Consider the following 17025-nt stretch of genomic DNA (forward strand, 5'->3'; position numbering starts at 1 on the left):
AATGTTCTCCCAAGGGCATCAGTCATATCTGCGAGGCATACCATATTCACTGTCCCATTAGTAATGGTGCAGATAACTTTAATTACTTGATTAAGATGGTATCAGCCAGGTTTCTCCAATGTAATTTTAGCTAATAAGTATTTTATATAAGTAATGAGTGTTTTTACATTAGTTATTAATAATTAACATGTAATTAGTACTTTATGAGATGACATTTTCAGATTATGCACATATCTGTTCTCTATCAAATATTCATCTACTAGTTTTAGCACCATTGATGATTCTTGCCTGAACCAATTATTAGTGGGATTGTTGTCAAGTAATGATTTTCTAATTCTAGTATTGAATCTATATTTATTATTGTTCTATATATATGTATATGTATATGTATATGTATATATATATATATATATATATATATTTTTTTTTTTTTGGTGGTACTGGGGTTTCTGGAAGCCCTTCTACCTCCGGGTTACACTCCCAGATCTATTTTATATTTTTATTTGGAAACAGGGTCTCTTAAGCCTGTGCGACTGGCTTCGAACCAGCGCGATCCTCCTGTCTCCACCTCCCAAGCGCGGGGATTACAGGTGTGCGCCACCACGCCGGCATTCTATTTTTATAGCACTTTTTCTTTCATGTTTATTCATTCAGTGAATTGTAATCCATTACTATTATTTTTGTTTGTTTGTTTGCTTTTTGTGGTACTGGGGATGGAACCCAGGGGCATTCTACCTCTGAGATCCTCCTGTTTCAGCCTCCCAAGTACTGGGATTACAGGCGTAAACCTCCACTCCTGGCTATTACTATTATTTTGATATTAGAAGTTGTTTCAGTTATGGCCAATGAAAGATCTTTTAACCTGCCTCATTTATTCATTTATTTAAACTGGATATTGAGCCCAGGGTTATTCTACCTCCAAGCTTCCTACCCAACCCTATTTTATTTTTTGTTTTGAAACAGTCTTGCTTGAGACAGGAGGATAGCAGGTTCAAGGCCAGCTTCAGCAAGTTAGTGAGGCTCTCTGCAACATAGTGAGATTCTGTTTCAAAATAAATAAAACAGGGCTGGGCGTGTAGCTCAGAGGTAGAATCTCCTCAGTTCAGTCCTTAGTGTACACACACACATACATACATACACACGTGCGCGCCGCGCGCGCGCACACACACACACACACACACACACACACAAATACATAAAATCAACCAACCAAAGAAGGTGGTAGCCTTTATCCTCATTTGTAGAGGGAGGACTACCACATATTCAGGTTAATTTTTAATTGAGTTTGTCAAACTCAAGACCATGCTAAGTCTTTCAGAATTCCTGGTTCTGCTTGGCCATATCACCTGGGGCCACCTTTACTGAGATATTTTGTCAGGTATGAAGTTTAGAACAGTGGGAGCTTAAGAGATGGTACTTATTATAATAACTTCTTAGGACAGAGATATTGATAGGCACTTAGATTAGAGAGTGCATATCTTAATTGATAAACCCAGAGGGCTAGATTACAGGTTACCTATGTAATTCCGACTGATGAATTCTGTGATAGTTACTTTTATGCCCTAGAGGAAATGTCTGTCTTCTGTTGTACGTACATTTCCAGTCCTTGTTTTAAATCACTCTTTTCTCTCCCTTCCTCTCCTCTTTTTTTGTGCTGTATATTGAACTCAGGGCTCTGCACATGCAAGGCAAGTGCTCTACCACTGAGCTATATCCCCAACCCTTGAGCTTCTTGTAGTTAACTGTCAGCTTGCATTTTTTGTATCTTTGGGCCTGGCTCTGTGCTAAGTACATTATTCTTTTATTTAGTTTTTATAACAGCTCTCATGGATGGATATGTATATATTAATTTTTGGGGGGGGGGCATGGGAATTGAACCCAGGGATATTCTACCTCCAACCTATACCCCCAGCCTTTTTTTTTTTTTTTTTTTTTTTTTTGGTAGTACTGGGGATGAAACCCCAGGGGCATTTCATCTCTAAGCTATACCACCAGCCCTATTTTTTAGTTTATTTATTTATTTATTGGTGGTACTGGGGATGGAACCTAGGGGCTTTCTACCTCTGGGTTACACTCCCAGACTTATTTTATATTTTTATTTGGAAACAGGGTCTCTTAAGCCAGTGAGGCTGGCTTCGAACCTGTGTGATCCTCCTGTCTGCCTACCAACTGTGGGGATTACAAGTATGCACCACCACGCCTGGCTAGTCTTTTTATTTTTTATGTTTTGTTTTGGTGGTACTGGGGGTGGAACCCAGGGACATTCTACATCTGGGGTATATTCCCAGACCGATTTTATACTTTATTTGGAAACAGGGTCTTGCTAAGTTGCTGAGAGCCTCACTAAGTAGCTGAGGCTGGCTTCGAACCTGCACAATCCTCCTGTCTCAGCCTCCCAAGCGCGGGGATTACAAGCGTGCGCCACCATTCCCGGCTTATGTTTTTAGTTTTTAAACAGGGTCTCACGGAGTTGTGAGGGCATTGCTAAGTACCTGAGGTGGTCTGCAAACTGCGATCTTCTAGTCTTTGCCTCCCGAATGCTGGAATTACAAGCATGTGCCACCACACTCAGCACCCCCAGCCAATTAAAAAAAAAATTTTTATTGGTGCATTGTATTCATACATCATAATGGGGTAAAAAACTTGTGTGGACATACATATACACATTGCCCATTCCCAGCCATTTTTATTTTTGTGTTCAAACAGGATCTTACTGAGTTGCTGAGGCTTGCACTGAACTTGTAATCCTCCTTTCTCAGCCTCTCAAGTGGGCTTAAAGGTGTGAGTCACTATGCCTGGCTTATGGATATTTTTTGCCTATTAATGATGAAACTTGAAACTGAGGCTACTAGAGCCAATTGGGTAATTTTCTAAGGTCATTACTTAAATCGATTTGAATTTTGTGTGTGTGTGGTGCAGGAGGGAGAGCCCAGGGGCATTCTACCTCCAAGCTACACCCCCCAGCCCAATATTTTATTCTTTATTTTGAAACAGGGTCTCACTGAGTTGTGGAGGGCCTCACTAAGTAGCCGAGGGTGGCCCTGAATCCTGATCTTCCTGTCTTGGCTTCCCAAGTACTGGGATTACAAGCGTGCGCCACCATACCTGGCTCATCAATTTGATTTTGATTCTGAAACTAAGTTCTGTTTGCTAGATGCTGCAGTTCCTCTTATAAAAATGAGCGATTTAAACACCTTGAATTGGTCCAGAGGTTTTTTTTTTTTTTTTTCTGGGTACTTGTACAGAACTAGTTTTTATTTCACTCCCTTGTCATAGGGCTTCATGTCAGGGGTTGGTAAACTATAAAGGGCCAGGTAGTTTAATATTCTAGGCTTTGCAAGCCATAATGGTCTCTGTCACCACCACTCAGCTCTACTGTTCTAGTGTGAAAGTAGCTCTAGACAGTCTGCAAATGAATGAACTTGGCATGTTCCAATAAAACTTTATGAACATTTAAAATTTGAATTTCATGCTCTACATGTTACATAATAGTCTCAGACCCCCCCCCCTTTAGAAATTAGTACAAAAATAGATGGTGAGCTGAACTTGGGTGGGGAGCCACAGTAGACCATAGTTTGTCAATTGTGATTTTTTTTTTCCTCTTGTGGGTATTCTTTTATAATATTGAACTCTTTTTTTTTTTTTTTTTTTTTCGTACCGGGGATGGAACCCAGGGGCATTCTACCTCCGAGCCACACCAACCAGCCCTATTTTTTAGTCTTATTTTTGAAACAGGTCTCACTGAATTGCAAAGAGCCTTGCTAAGTAGCTGAGGCTGTCCATGAACCATGATCCTCCAGTCTCTGCCTCCCTAATGCGCCACCACGCCCAGCTAATATTGAGCTCTTAAGTCTGCTCGCCTTGCATGTGATAGTGTTTAGTAAATGTTGGTTTGATGTGGATTAGCCAGCTCATGGAAGCTTTACTTGCTTAGCGATTTGGTCTCTGACACCTGCTGTGCTGGCACATAGAAGCTGAGAGAGATCTTTAGTTGGTCATAGATTATATCAAGGCCGGGTGTGGTGGCACATGCTTGTAATCCCAATACTTGGGAGGCTGAGACAGGAGGATTACAAGTTTGCTCAGCATCTTCTGAGGCCGTCTACAACTTAGTAAGACCCTGTTTCAAAATAAAGAATAAAAAAATTGGGCTGGAGGTGAAGCTCAGAGGTAGACTGCTCCTGGGTTCAATCCCCAGTACCACCCACACACACACACACACACACACACACACACACACACACACACACAGAAATTAAATCAGTAGGTAACTTCAGATATCATTTTAACAGAATGCCCAAGGCTTGTTTTCACACTTGGCACAGTATCACGACTAGGTGGTTTCTGTTCTGGTCCTGACTCTGCCATCAGATAACCTGCCTTGCTATTTTATGCAAAAGTCACTTTATATGTCTTGTTTTCAGATTTTTCAGTTGTAAAATGCTCCCTTTATCTTATCTCTCTTTGTAGATGATCCCCTGCCCCCCCAAAAATTTTTTTAAACTCCTTCTGCAACCGGAGGCCCAGTTGGTGCTACCGCTGACTTGGGAGCCAGTGTATTCGGAGCCAGTGAAACAGCAGTGAGGTCCCGGGCTGTCAGTTCTTGGCCTTTAAATGTTGGGCCCTTGAACTTAGGTTTGTCTTTTGTTTTTGCCAGAAAATAAAAGAAGGAAAAAAGAAGCTGACCGTGTTGGCTAGTGGTCTGGGAATATCCTTCCAGACCACACAGCTTATGTTATTGGGTTCGCTTGCTTTGTCTAAATGACTTTTTAATTTTCAAGAGATGATTCTTCCTGTAGAGACAACAGCTCTGGTTGCCACGATGATTTTTCATGATGTACTTTCTGAAACTTTTCCAATTTAGTGTTTCTTCAGTTGGTGTGTGTTTATTCAGTCGTTCAGATGTTTTGCTGTGTTAAAATCTATCCACCAGGCTCAAACCTTGCCTGCCCTTTCTACAGCAGCTGCTTCCTCATCTCTTGATGGTATTTTTTAGGTGTACAAAACGCCTCATTCAAGCCAGATGTGGTGGCACATGCTTGTATCCCAGTACTTGGGAAGCTGAGACAGGAGGATCACAGGCTTGAGGCCAGCCTCAGCAACTTAGCAAGACCCTGTTTCAAAATAAAAAGGGCTGGGGGTATAGCTTGGAGGTAGAATGCCCTTGGGTTCAAAGTACTCAGAACCCCCCCTACCCCCCAAAAAAAAAGAAAAAAAAAGAAAATGTCTTGTTGAGAGGAGAGTCCTTAGCCTGTTCCTACATCCCGCCTTTGGGTGTGGCTGTTAAAAAGTTTCCAGATGGCAGTGTGGCCATTCCACCCATGACTCTCCTGGTTCTCCTTTCTGTATGGCACACAAAGTACTTGCCATTTTCTTTCTGAGAAAGAGCTCATTGTTTCTGGTCTTTTTCATCCTTTTAAGAGTTTGGTAGATTTCTCTGAGTTCTCGCTCCTTCCTGTAACTCTCTACCTCATTATTTCTAGAGGACTTGAGGGTTGACGCTAGTCCTTTCTGTGGTGAGTCACCGGGCCCACTTGAGTCTCAGGCTGCCTTTTTGAAAAATTGTTAATGTTGTTTAGCTAAATACCTAATGTTCCTGTAAGAATGTGGACGTCTGGCTAGTGAAATACACATTTAATGTTCTTATTTTTTTTTTAACTTCTGTCTTAGGCTTTAAACATTTTTTATGTGATCTAGATAACATAAAATTCATCCTATTTAGATATGCATGTCACTAGTGCTTATTATGTTCTTACAACCACCACCACTGCCTATTCCAGAACATATTCATCACCTCCAAAGAAACCCTATTGTTTGTTAGCAATCACTCCCCATTCTTCCTTCCCCTTAGACCCTGGGAACCACTAATTTACTCTTGGCCTATATGGATTTGCTTATTTGGGCCATTTTATATAATGGAAACATTCATTATGTGGCCTTTTTGTCTGCCTTCTTAGCAGATGTTTTTTAAGGTTCATCCATGTTGTGGAATTATTCAGGACTTAATTTATTTTTACTTCTGAATCATATTCTGGTTATGTGGATATTCCACATTTTATTTATTTATTTATTGGTTGATGAACATGTTTTGGCTACTATGATGTTGCAATGAGCGTTTTTTTTTTTTTTTTTTGTACTGGTGATTAAACTCAGGGGCATTCTACCTCTGAACTATACTCTAGCCCCTTTTTACTATTTATTTATTTATTTATTTATTGTACTGGGGGTGGAACCCAGGGGCTTTTTTTTTTTTTAACCCCCCGGGCTATATTCCCAGGCCTATTTTATACTTTATTTGGAAACAAGGTCTCACTAAGTTGCCGAGAGCCTCACCAAGTAGCTGAGGCTGGCTTTGAACCTGTGCGATCCTCCTGTCTCAGCCTCCCAAGCACTGGGCTTATAAGTGTGCACCACCACCCCTGGCTTACTTTTTATTTTGAAACAGATTTTTGCTAAGTTGCTGAGGCTGGCTTTGAACCTGTGATCCTCCTGTCTCAGCCTCCCAAGTACTGGGATTAGAGGTATGTGCCACTATCCTGGCTGCAATAGACACTGTCTCCAAGTTTTTGTGTAGACATATGTTTTCATTTCTTTTGGGTTCATAGCTATCAGTAGAATTCTTGGGTCATTTGGTAAGTGTTTTCCAAGCAGATGCATTACTAGCAACAGTGGGAGTTCTGATTCTTCTATATCTTTGTCAACACTTCTTTTTATTAATTTTTTAGAAAATAGTACTGGGGAATGAATTCAGGAATGTTCTATCTCTGAGCTACACCTCCAGCTTTTTTTTATTTTTTATTTTGAAACATGGTCTCATTATGTTGCTGAGGCTTGTCTTGAACCTGGGATCCTCCTGTCGTCGCCTCCAAATATTGGGATTACAGGTATGCACCATCGTGTCTGGTTTCAACAGTTCTTAATGTCTTTCTTTATTTTATTGAGATGAGGTCTTGCTGTGTTGATCAGGGTCACCTGAAACTCCCGGGCTCCAGCAAGCATCTCGCCTTCGCTTCCCTTGCTGGAAGCACAGGCATGCGCCACTGAGCCTCACTGTCTGCTGATTGCAGTGGCCTAGTGGCTTGAAATGGTGCAACACTGTGGTTTGGTTTGTATTTCCTCGATGACTTAGGCTCTTGAGCATCTCTTTATGTGCTTACTGGTTATTTGTGTCTGTTTTTAGGTAAATGTTTATTCAGATGTCTATTCAAATGTCCTCTGCCTGTTTTTAGTTGGTTACTTACCTTTTGATTATGTAGTTCTTTTTCTGGATATTAGACAGTTACCAGCCATGCAAATCTTGTTTTTTTTTTTTTTTCTTTTTCTTTTTCACTTTCTTGGTAAATGTTCATTGAAGTGTTCATTGAGGCATAGTGTTTTTAATTTTGATAAAAGCCACTTTATTTTTCTTTCTTTCTTTCTTTTTTTTTTTTTTTTTGGCAGTACTGGGGATGGAACCCAGGGGAATACTACCTCCAAGCTATACCCCCAGAACTATTTTTTATTCTATATTTTGAAACAGGGTCTCACTGAGTTGCAAAGGGCTTTAGTAAGTAGCTGAAGCTGTCTGTGAACCCGGATCCTCCTGTCTCAGCCTCCCAAATGCTGGGATTACAAGCATGCACCACCACTCCCGGCTCCACTTTATCTTTAAAAGGATTTTTTTGGTTGGCTTGTGTCTTTGCTGTCATTCTTTTATAATTTATTTTTTGTGGTACTGGAGATTGAACCCAGGGGCATTCTATCTCTAAGATACACCCCAACCTGTTTTTATTTTTTATTTTGAAAGAGTCTTGCTTAACTGCCTTGGCTGGCCTTGAACTTGTGATCCTCCTATCTCAGGCTCTCATGTATTGGGATTATAGGCATGCAATACCACCATGTCTGGCTTCTTTGGTGTCATATCTAAGAAGCTATTACCTTGAAGATTTATACTTAGGTTTTATTTCAAGACTTTTTATTCAGGTGCCTGCTTTCATCACTTCCGTTGTGGTGCCGAGGCTCAAACCCAGGGCCTCTTGTGTACAAGGCAAGAGGTCTCCCCCTGAGCCATTCCCCCAGTCCCTGACCTCATTTGTTGCACTAGTTCTTCATATTGGCAGATGTTGCTATTGCCATATACCTGTCATATCTCTGTAGGCAGAACTGCAGGGCTGTAGAAGATGCCATTCTCAGTCCAAGAGGGTTTTTGCTCTTGGACTGGAAAACTGCTGGCACCATTGACGTAGGTCAGAATTTCTCTGCAGTCACCATCGTTGCTGTGTCTATAGTGAAGCTAGGTTTTTGTATAAGAAGCTTTCTGCCTTCTCATGTCACTGGCCTGGGAATTAAAGTTAAACACACCGAATCACTTAACAGAATCTAGTGAAGATTTAATGTGGTGTTCCTGTTGCTGGGCAACATTTTAGTGGTGGCCCATATAGTGTTTCACTGTTGAGAAGTCTCCCAGTGAACCTGTAAGTGGCTTTCACCTGAGTCCCCATTTTCCTTCTCAACTGCCCGCTCTCAACCTTTGTCACCATCTGACTTGTGCCCTGAAGCTAGTCCCTTGAATCACACCGTGTACCTATGCACTCTCTCTTGGCAGAGCCGAGATTGTCTAGTCCATAAGCTCAGTTAAACGGACTCATTGTGACAGCTGTTTTCACAGCCCCCTGCTGTATCAGGTAGTCCTAAGATCATTTTTCTGGAATATATCATTTTATTAGTATAATTGGATAAAGCAGTAACCATATGACTGTTTTCTATGCCCTATAAATTAGCAATTAAGGATAATTACCGCATCCGTGAAAGTTTGCAACATGAATCAGTCAGTGCAGCTTTGGCAGATCAATTACCCGTGACTGGTTCTTCTTAGTCATAACACAATTCTTCTGAAATTAAAAATTCTGATAAATGATGTATTTTACTTATGATGTTTACTATTCCCCCCCCACAAGAATATCAGTTCTCCAAGAGCAGAAAAATTTGATTCTTGTTTCACTGAATTATGCCACTTATTCAACCAATGCCCTGCACATAGTAAGCACTCAATAAGTATGTATTGGTTTAATTAATAAACACACCAATCATGATAACTCTATAAAGATAATGAACTTACATGGCAGGTCTTTCAGGGAGGAAAAAGAACCTGAGGCCATATGAGATTTACATTGTCTGATTTATAGACCCTTGGCCTTTTTTTTACATATTTTATTTAGACATATAAAGTACTCACCAACACACCTCAAAGTATTTCTCCTTGGTTTTATTTGGTGGAGAACTTAGATAATATATAATATATATTATATATATTAATATTATATATTACCTAATTATATATATAATTGTGTGTGTGTGTGTGTGTGTGTGTGTGTGTGTGTGTATTGTGGTACTAGGAATTGAACCCAGGCATTCTAACTCCCACTCCCTATTTTACTTTATTTTATTTTATTTTCAGTACTGGGGATGGAACCCAAGGGCATTGTACCTCTGAGCTACACCTCCTGCTTTATTTTTTAGTCTTTTTAGTTTTAAAACAGGGTCTCACTGAGTTGCGAAGGGCATCGTTAAGTAGCTGAGGCTGTCTGCGAACCACTATCCTCTGGTCTCTGCCTCCCGAATTCTGGGATCACAAGCATGCGCCCCCATGCTTGGCTTACTCTTTATTTTGAAATAGGGTCTCACTGAGTTGCAGAGGGCCTCACTAAGTAGCTGAGGCTGGCCACAAACCTGAGATCCTCATCTTAGCCTTCCAAATACTGGGATTGCAAGGGTGCACCACCATGCTGGGCTTCGTTAAAATACTTTTATTGAGGCAGAGCCTAAGCAGACTATTGACAAGAAAGGCCAGGTGGAGAGAGTTTTAAGAATGCTTAGAAAATGAAATAGAGATCACTAAAAGAAAGTGTGGTATGTTTGAATGACTTGGCTCCTATACGTAGTGGGAGGGGAATTGTGGAGCCAGCCCAGGTGTTCATCAACAGATGGATGGAACGCACAGTGGAATTTTACTCATCATAAAAAAAGAACAAAAGTATGTCATTTACAGGAAAGTGAATGGAACTAAAAAAAATGTGTGAAGTGAGATCGGCCAGTCTCAGAAAGTGTGTAGAAGTTAAAGGACTTGGGAAACAAGAGACTTCAGATAAATGAGAGATTTTAGTAAATTAGCGGAAAGGGATTAAGGGAGGTGTGTGTGTGCACGTGTGCGTGTGTGTGTGCGCGCGCGGGCGTACCTGTTTGTCTTGGATAGACTTCAAGGAAACGATTCAAATAATGCTATGTCCATATACAAAATTATCGACACAAATTCACCAACACATACAGGGAAGGGACAGAAGCAGGAGGAGACACCAAGTGCCTATGTGCCTCTTCTATTCTGAACCTCATTGTGATCAATAATTAGAATGCACCAATCAAAGTCTATATTTTCAAAAAGCATTACTGATAGTACAGAGGCAGGGAGTGGATGCCTGTGGGAGGACGCCCCTCATATCCCCTCCTCTCTTCAGCTTCTTCACACGGAGCTTCTCTTGACAGAGAACGCCCCGTCTCTCTGCGGTGTTCTCCATTGACAGAGCCCTCGAACCCCCTAGCGCCTAACCTTTGAGCAGCAGCTTCTCGATTTGAGTCATGGAATCGAGAGTCTGGCAGCTCTAGTTAAGCTCGTGCCTGAGCCCACCTGTTTGCAGTGTGCCTTGCTGAGCAAAATCAGCTTGAATACCTGGGTCGTTTTTTCTGCATGCTCCTGCTTCCCTTCTCTCTCATGAAATCCTTCTCTTCTCTGCCCTACAAATTTTTTTTCTTTCTTTTTTTTTTATTGTGCATTATCATTATGCATAGTAGGATTCACTGTTAAATACTTGTGTCCTGCCAGGCGTGGTGGCGCACACTTGTAATCCCAGCATTTGGGAGGCTGAAACCGGAGGATCGCAGTTCATAGACAGCCTCAGCTACTTAGTGAGGCCCTCTGCAACTCAGTGAGACCCTGTTTTAAAATAAAGAAAAAAAAAAACAGGACAGGGGATGTAGCTCGGAGGTCAAATGCCCTTGGATTCCATCCCCAGATCCGCCCAAAAAACCCAAGAAACCAAAAAAACAAAACTTGTGTCCTGTGGGGAGCCATTAAGGCTTTCCCCTAGATTAGTGTCTCTGACTCAGCTGACTGTTCTTTGCCCAGAGTCAACAAGGTTTGGGGAGAAGATCAGATGGTGATGGCACGAGGGTACTGATTAACCTATCTGTAATATATGTGTTTTGTATTGGTCTTTATTGTATTCTGGTGGTGGTAGCACGAGGATATTGATTGACCTGTGACTGTATAAATACCTCTGGAAAAACAAACCCAGCGTTGGCGCAGTAGAGATGAGATTGACCCAGAAGTAGGCGTCGGCTGGGAGTGTCGGCGCAATAGAGACTACTGACCCAGGTGTAGTTGTCGACCAGTAGGAAATATTGACCCAGGAACAGGGCTCGGCCAGTAGAGATAGTAGGCTGGCGGCTCCCTCACGTTAGAATTAAAAATTCTTCATCCTCACGCCTCTCTTCAGAACCCATACTTTTGCTGGCTAGCTCCGGCAGGGTCTTGCCAGTATTTAAAAAGATAAGTGCCAGTGAGCTTTGGGGTGGTTTTCTGAGTCGCACATGAGTTTGTGCATGACCCCTTCCTCATGGAAGTGAAAGGAGAGGCCACTTGGGAGCCTTGAGAGGCATATTAGATTCTGCTTTCTAATTAGGCTGTGTACTTCAGTGTTTCTTGCCAGGCCACAGGCATGCTCGGTTCCTCCTGGATGGTGTGTATAGATATGAAAGGGCTTCTTCGTTCAGCTTTCCCGTTTAAGTCTTTTGTTGCTTGTCTCAATCCTAGAATAGAATGATGGGATTTTGTGTGTGTGTGTGTGTGTGTGTGTTGCTGGCGATAGAACCCAGGGGCATTCTACCTCCAAGCTATACCCCTAGCCTGATTTTCTATTCTTTATTTTGAAACAAGGTCTCCCTAAATTGCAGAGGGCCTAAGTAGCTGAGGCTAGTCATGAACCCGCGATCCTTCTGTCTCAGCCTCCCAAGTACTGGGATAAGAAGTATGCACCGCTGTACCTTGTTTTAACTTAATAATTGAGAGCACAAGCCATGGTGCTCGCTGCAGTGAACTTTAGAAAGATTATTATAAATGTCCTTGTTTCACATTCCTTTTCATCCCAGTCTATTTATTTCACTTTTCTGTGGTTTAATTCTTACTTGTACTTTCAGGTTCATCATTTTCATATCTGAGCCAATATTTAAGTATTTCATAAAATTAATAGTAGCGCTGTTCCTGTAGTTATTCAGTAAAACTTTGAGGGCCTCTCACGTGCCGGGTACCATTGTAGGTGCGGGGCCACATTGGGAACAACCTGCGTGATGGTGACAGTACCTCCAGACCACTAATTTTCTCTCTCTCCCTGCCTAGGTCCTGTCGGGGTGCGCCATCATTGTCCGAGGGCAGCCTCGCGGCGGGCCGCCTCCCGAGAGGCAGATCAACCTGAGCAACATTCGTGCTGGCAATCTCGCCCGCCGTGCGGCTGCTGCGCAACCAGACGCTAAAGACACCCCTGATGAGGTAGGTGCTTCCAAGGGGTGGACCTAGGTACAAGCCTGATCTCTTCCTCGACGGATGTGATTTGGATTTGCTTTTTTGGGGGGGGGGGTATTTGAAGGATTTTGATAGCACATCACAAATGGTTCTGGAGGTACCCCAGTGGCTTGTGCCTGGTGTATACGTTTTCTACCTTAGCAGTGGTCAGCAGGCCTCAGGGCTTTTGCTTGAACTCTTTCCCATAGGCTGGGCTGGTCCGTGTTTTCCCTGCTCTTTGGTCATAGATTGGGAATGCCTAGGTAATCCTAGCCATTTCAGATCAGTCAGTTAGAGAAGAGCGGAGAGACATAGCACTCCCCCCACATCCCCGAGAGAATTGCTATCATTGGCACCTGTGTCTCCTTCCACAGTTAATGTCTATATAACGTTTTCATAAATAGTAACCTACCATAAAGGCTGTGCCCTCTGTTACAGATTTTTATATGGGATCTGTGTGTCCCTAAAGGTCTCTGTGAATTTCATGAAATTGTTAGCTGGGCATGGTGGCACACGCCAGTAACCTAGTACTTGGGAGGTTGAGACAGGAGCTACTTAGGCCCTCCACAACTTAGACCCTGCTTTCAAATAAAAAATAAAATAAGGTTGGGGATGTAGCTCAGAGATAGAATGTCCCTAGGTTTAATCACTAGTACCACCACCAACACACACACACACACACACACACACACGCGCGCACGTTTGTAAATTTTTGTGGAAGCACTAACTTTTTTTGGTTTTGGTGGTACAGAGGCTTTCTACCTCCGGGCTATACTCCCCGACCTATTTTATACTTTATTTGGAAACAGGGTCTAAGTTGCTGAGATCCTTACTAAGTAGCTGAGGCTGGCTTCAAACCTGTGCGATCCTCCTGTCTCAGCCTCCCAAGCGCGGGGATTACAAGTGTGCGCCACCACGCCTGACCAGAGAAGCACTAACTTTTCAAGGAGGGAGTTTCATTAGTTTCTCAGCAACTCACAGCTCCCTATTGTGTTGTGATGATTTCAACTCTAATGTCTGGCCACCATGGCTTCTATATGGTCTGCTTTTGAGTCTGTAATTTCTTTCCTCTGTAGGCAGCTTCCAGAAGTCCTAGTTGGGCAAGGTTCAGTCTTCTTGGCTTCTACACTTTGAAACAGAGGTGCTTGGTTCTATCGGAAATGAAATTGCTTAGGCAGGAGCAGTGGCACACACCTGTAATCCTAGTTCTTGGAAGGCTAAGACAGGATAGCAGGTTGGAGGCCAGCTTAAGCAATATAGCGGTGTCCTTTTTTTTTTTTTTTTTTAAGGGCTGCCATTATAGCTTGAATTCAGTCCCTAATACCGGGGGGAAAAATGAAACTTCTAGATTTTAATTATTTACCCTTTACCTGTACTTGATGATGCTGGGCAAATAAATACCTCATTTTCTGGTCTTCCCAGAACAAAACACAAGAGCTCATGAAGATACAGTATTTTTCATCTGTAACAAAGGGCATTTTGTTTAAGTTTTGATAGAGCTGGGTGCACACCTATAATCCCAGTATTTGGTAGGCTGAGATGAGAATCAGGTTTGAAGCCAGCTGTAGCAATTTAGCAAGATTCTCAGCAACCCAGGGAGACCCTGTTTCCAAAAAAATAAAGCAGAGCCAGGTGTGGTGATGCACGCTTGTAATTAAGTATTCGGGAGGCTGAGACTAGAGAATCGTGGTTCTAGGACAGCCTCAGCTACTTAGTGAGTCCCTTTGGAACTCAATGAGACCCTTTTTTGAAAATAAAATGAATAAAAGATAGGGCTAGCGGTGTAGCTAGGAGTTAAAATGCCCCTGGGTTCCATCCACAGTAACCCCCCTCCCCACACACAAGCAAAACACAAAACAAAACACAAAACAGTGCATGGGGTATAGCTAGAGGTAGAATGGCCCTGGGTTCAATCCATAGCACCAAGGGGTGGTGGGTGGGGGGAAGACAGTGAAGGGCTGGAGGTGTAGCTCAGTGGTAGAGCACTTGTCTAGCATTCGCTAGGCCCTGGGCTAATCCCTAGCACCCCACCCCCCACCCCCAGCCAAAAACAGTGAAGGAACTTTATAGATAATAGAGATAGAGAAAAATCACCCATAATTATTCTATCATCATCAACCAGTTAGATTCTCAGGATAATGACTACATAGATCAAAATCAGTTCTTTTTCATTGGCCCTCCACTAGTAACCGCCAGTGTTGGGAATAATATGTAACATCCACCTCAAGGTGGTTTAATGAGGATTAAATGAATTGCAATGTGCTTATTGGCACATTATAAAGTAGTTAATAAATGTTAGTTGTGGTAGTCACTACTGCTGTTAGAGTACTAAAGATTGCATCTCTTTCAGCATTTTTCAAATCTTGGGTGCTAACCAAGTAAATAAACGAATAGTTTGTATGGTTCTCTTCCTTTCAGTTATTGTATAACGGTTTGCTTTTGAGAGTCTTGACCATTCTCAGAACTGATCAAGTTCATTTCCCCAGAAGAAAAAAGTACTGTAGCCTCTAAGAAAGGAATGTTGTGTTTTAATTTCCCATTTTGTGGGTGAGAATATCGGGCAGAGAAACACAGGTCCTGTTGGAACATGTTCCGAAATATCATAAATCTACCCCAAGTTACAGGATAATAGAATCCGACCAGAGCTATCCTAGCTAGAATACCATGTAATCTTACCTGGCATTCCATTACAGTTCCATGTATTTATATAGTCTAGGGTTTTTATCTTTTCAAGAGTGACTCAATCTTACCATAGTAACTTTTCAAAGATCCCTGGGAAATAAAAGTATTTGATAGCTACGGATTTTACCCTTTCCTAGCCCACACTAGTTCTTTTTTTTAGTTCTCTCTTTTTTTTTTTTTTTGGCACTGGGGATTGAGCCGAGGGGCTTTTTATCTCCAGGGTCCACTTCTAGGACTTCTTATTTTTTTATTATTTTTTTGGTGGTACCGAGGTTCCTGGAAACCCTTCTACCTCCGGGCTACACTCCCAGACCTATTTTATATTTTATTTGAAAGCAGCTGGCTTTATTTGAAAAAAGCTGGCTTAAGAGACCCTGTTTCCAAATAAAAAATATAAAATAGGTCTGGGAATATAGCCCGGAGGTAGAAGGCCCCTGGGTTCCATCCCCAGTACCACCAAACAAAACAAAACAGGGTCTCACCAAATTGCTGAGGCTGGCTTTGAACGTGTAATTCTCCTCTCCTAGCCTGCAAGTATTGGGATTACTGGAGTGCCCACCCCCGCCCCCTTATCTGGCCAGTAGTCCTTCCTAACACCTAGTCTTTCCTTACCTGTTGTGATCTGTTTTTTCTCTTTTTATGCCTTGGCAACTACTCTGCAGGTTATCAGTAATGCCACCTGGTAACTCGGACCAGAACCATGCTTTCCCTAGTTCTTGTTTCCACCCTCCACAGCTCCCCAACATCCGGGTTTTTTTTTTTTTTATCAAGACCTAGAAATCCTGCTTAGAGTCTTCTCTTATCCATTCTTGGCATTTCATTACCATAGTAATTGTTCTTTTTCCAATTCTGATCATGTGGTTGGAATATTGAAATAATAGTGCCTTGGCCTTCATCTCCTTCCCTTTAATCCCTTCTTCACAGGCCAGATCCTTTTTTTTTTTAAACTGAGGATTGAACTCAGAGGCATTCTACCTCTGAGTTACTCCTCCAGCCCTTTTTATTTTTATTTTGGAATAGGATCTGGCTGGCTTGGAATTTGTTATCCTCTTGACTCAGCCTCTCAAGTACTGGGACTACAGGCATGTGCCACCACATCCTCCATCCAGATCTTTTTTTTTTTTTTTAAGTTTTGGTAGTGCTGGGGCTTGAACCTAGGGGCATTCTACCCTGACTTACTTTATTTTATTTTATTTATTTATTTTGAAATAGGGTCTCACTAAGTTGCTGAGGCTGTTCATTTTCAATCTTCTTTCAGCGCCACAAGTACTAGAATTACAGGCTTGTGTCACCAGTTACCATGTCCAGCTATCCTAGATCCTTTTGAAACATAATTTCATTTATTCTCTCTCATATATTCTGTTCTCAGATGCCTCAGTGATTTCTCATTGACAAACCTTGTCTTAGCCTGGTATGCAGCCCGCTTGTAATTTGACTTTGTTTCTGCCAGAACTCCCAGCCTCCTCCCTGGAGCCCTGACTCCACCCTCCTCCAGGCCTTAGCTGGAGCTGCTTGCTCTCCATCACGAGTTCCTTCCCCAGCAGCATGGGTAGCGGAACCTGCTGCCTTTTAAGATCCAGACTTTTAAGAAGTCACACCTGACTCTTCCTTGCGTCTCACCTTTGTTCTCTCAGGGCATTCACAGCATTTCCTTCCAGGTCTGAATGTTTTTCTCTGCCAGCACTTAAAAGGAGCTTTCCTCTCCTCTGTCCTTGTGGCTACTCGGCGCCTGATGCAAGCAGGCCTTGGGTAAA

General features: G+C 42.3%; 1 protein-coding gene across 1 annotated transcript in view; it reads left to right on the top strand.

Annotated features, from left to right (window-relative positions):
- The window catches only part of SND1 (staphylococcal nuclease and tudor domain containing 1), a gene marked incomplete at its 3' end in the record, with an annotated part of 461155 nt that overhangs the window by 29860 nt on the left and 414270 nt on the right, over positions 1 to 17025 (top strand). The window contains exon 2 of the mRNA XM_080701065.1: positions 12428 to 12577. Coding sequence (XP_080557191.1) covers positions 12428 to 12577 — 150 coding nt within the window. The remainder of the gene's footprint in view (positions 1 to 12427; positions 12578 to 17025) is intronic.

This window comes from Muscardinus avellanarius, assembly GCF_963383645.1.
Source record: "Muscardinus avellanarius genome assembly, chromosome: 9".
Taxonomy (NCBI): domain Eukaryota; kingdom Metazoa; phylum Chordata; class Mammalia; order Rodentia; family Gliridae; genus Muscardinus; species Muscardinus avellanarius.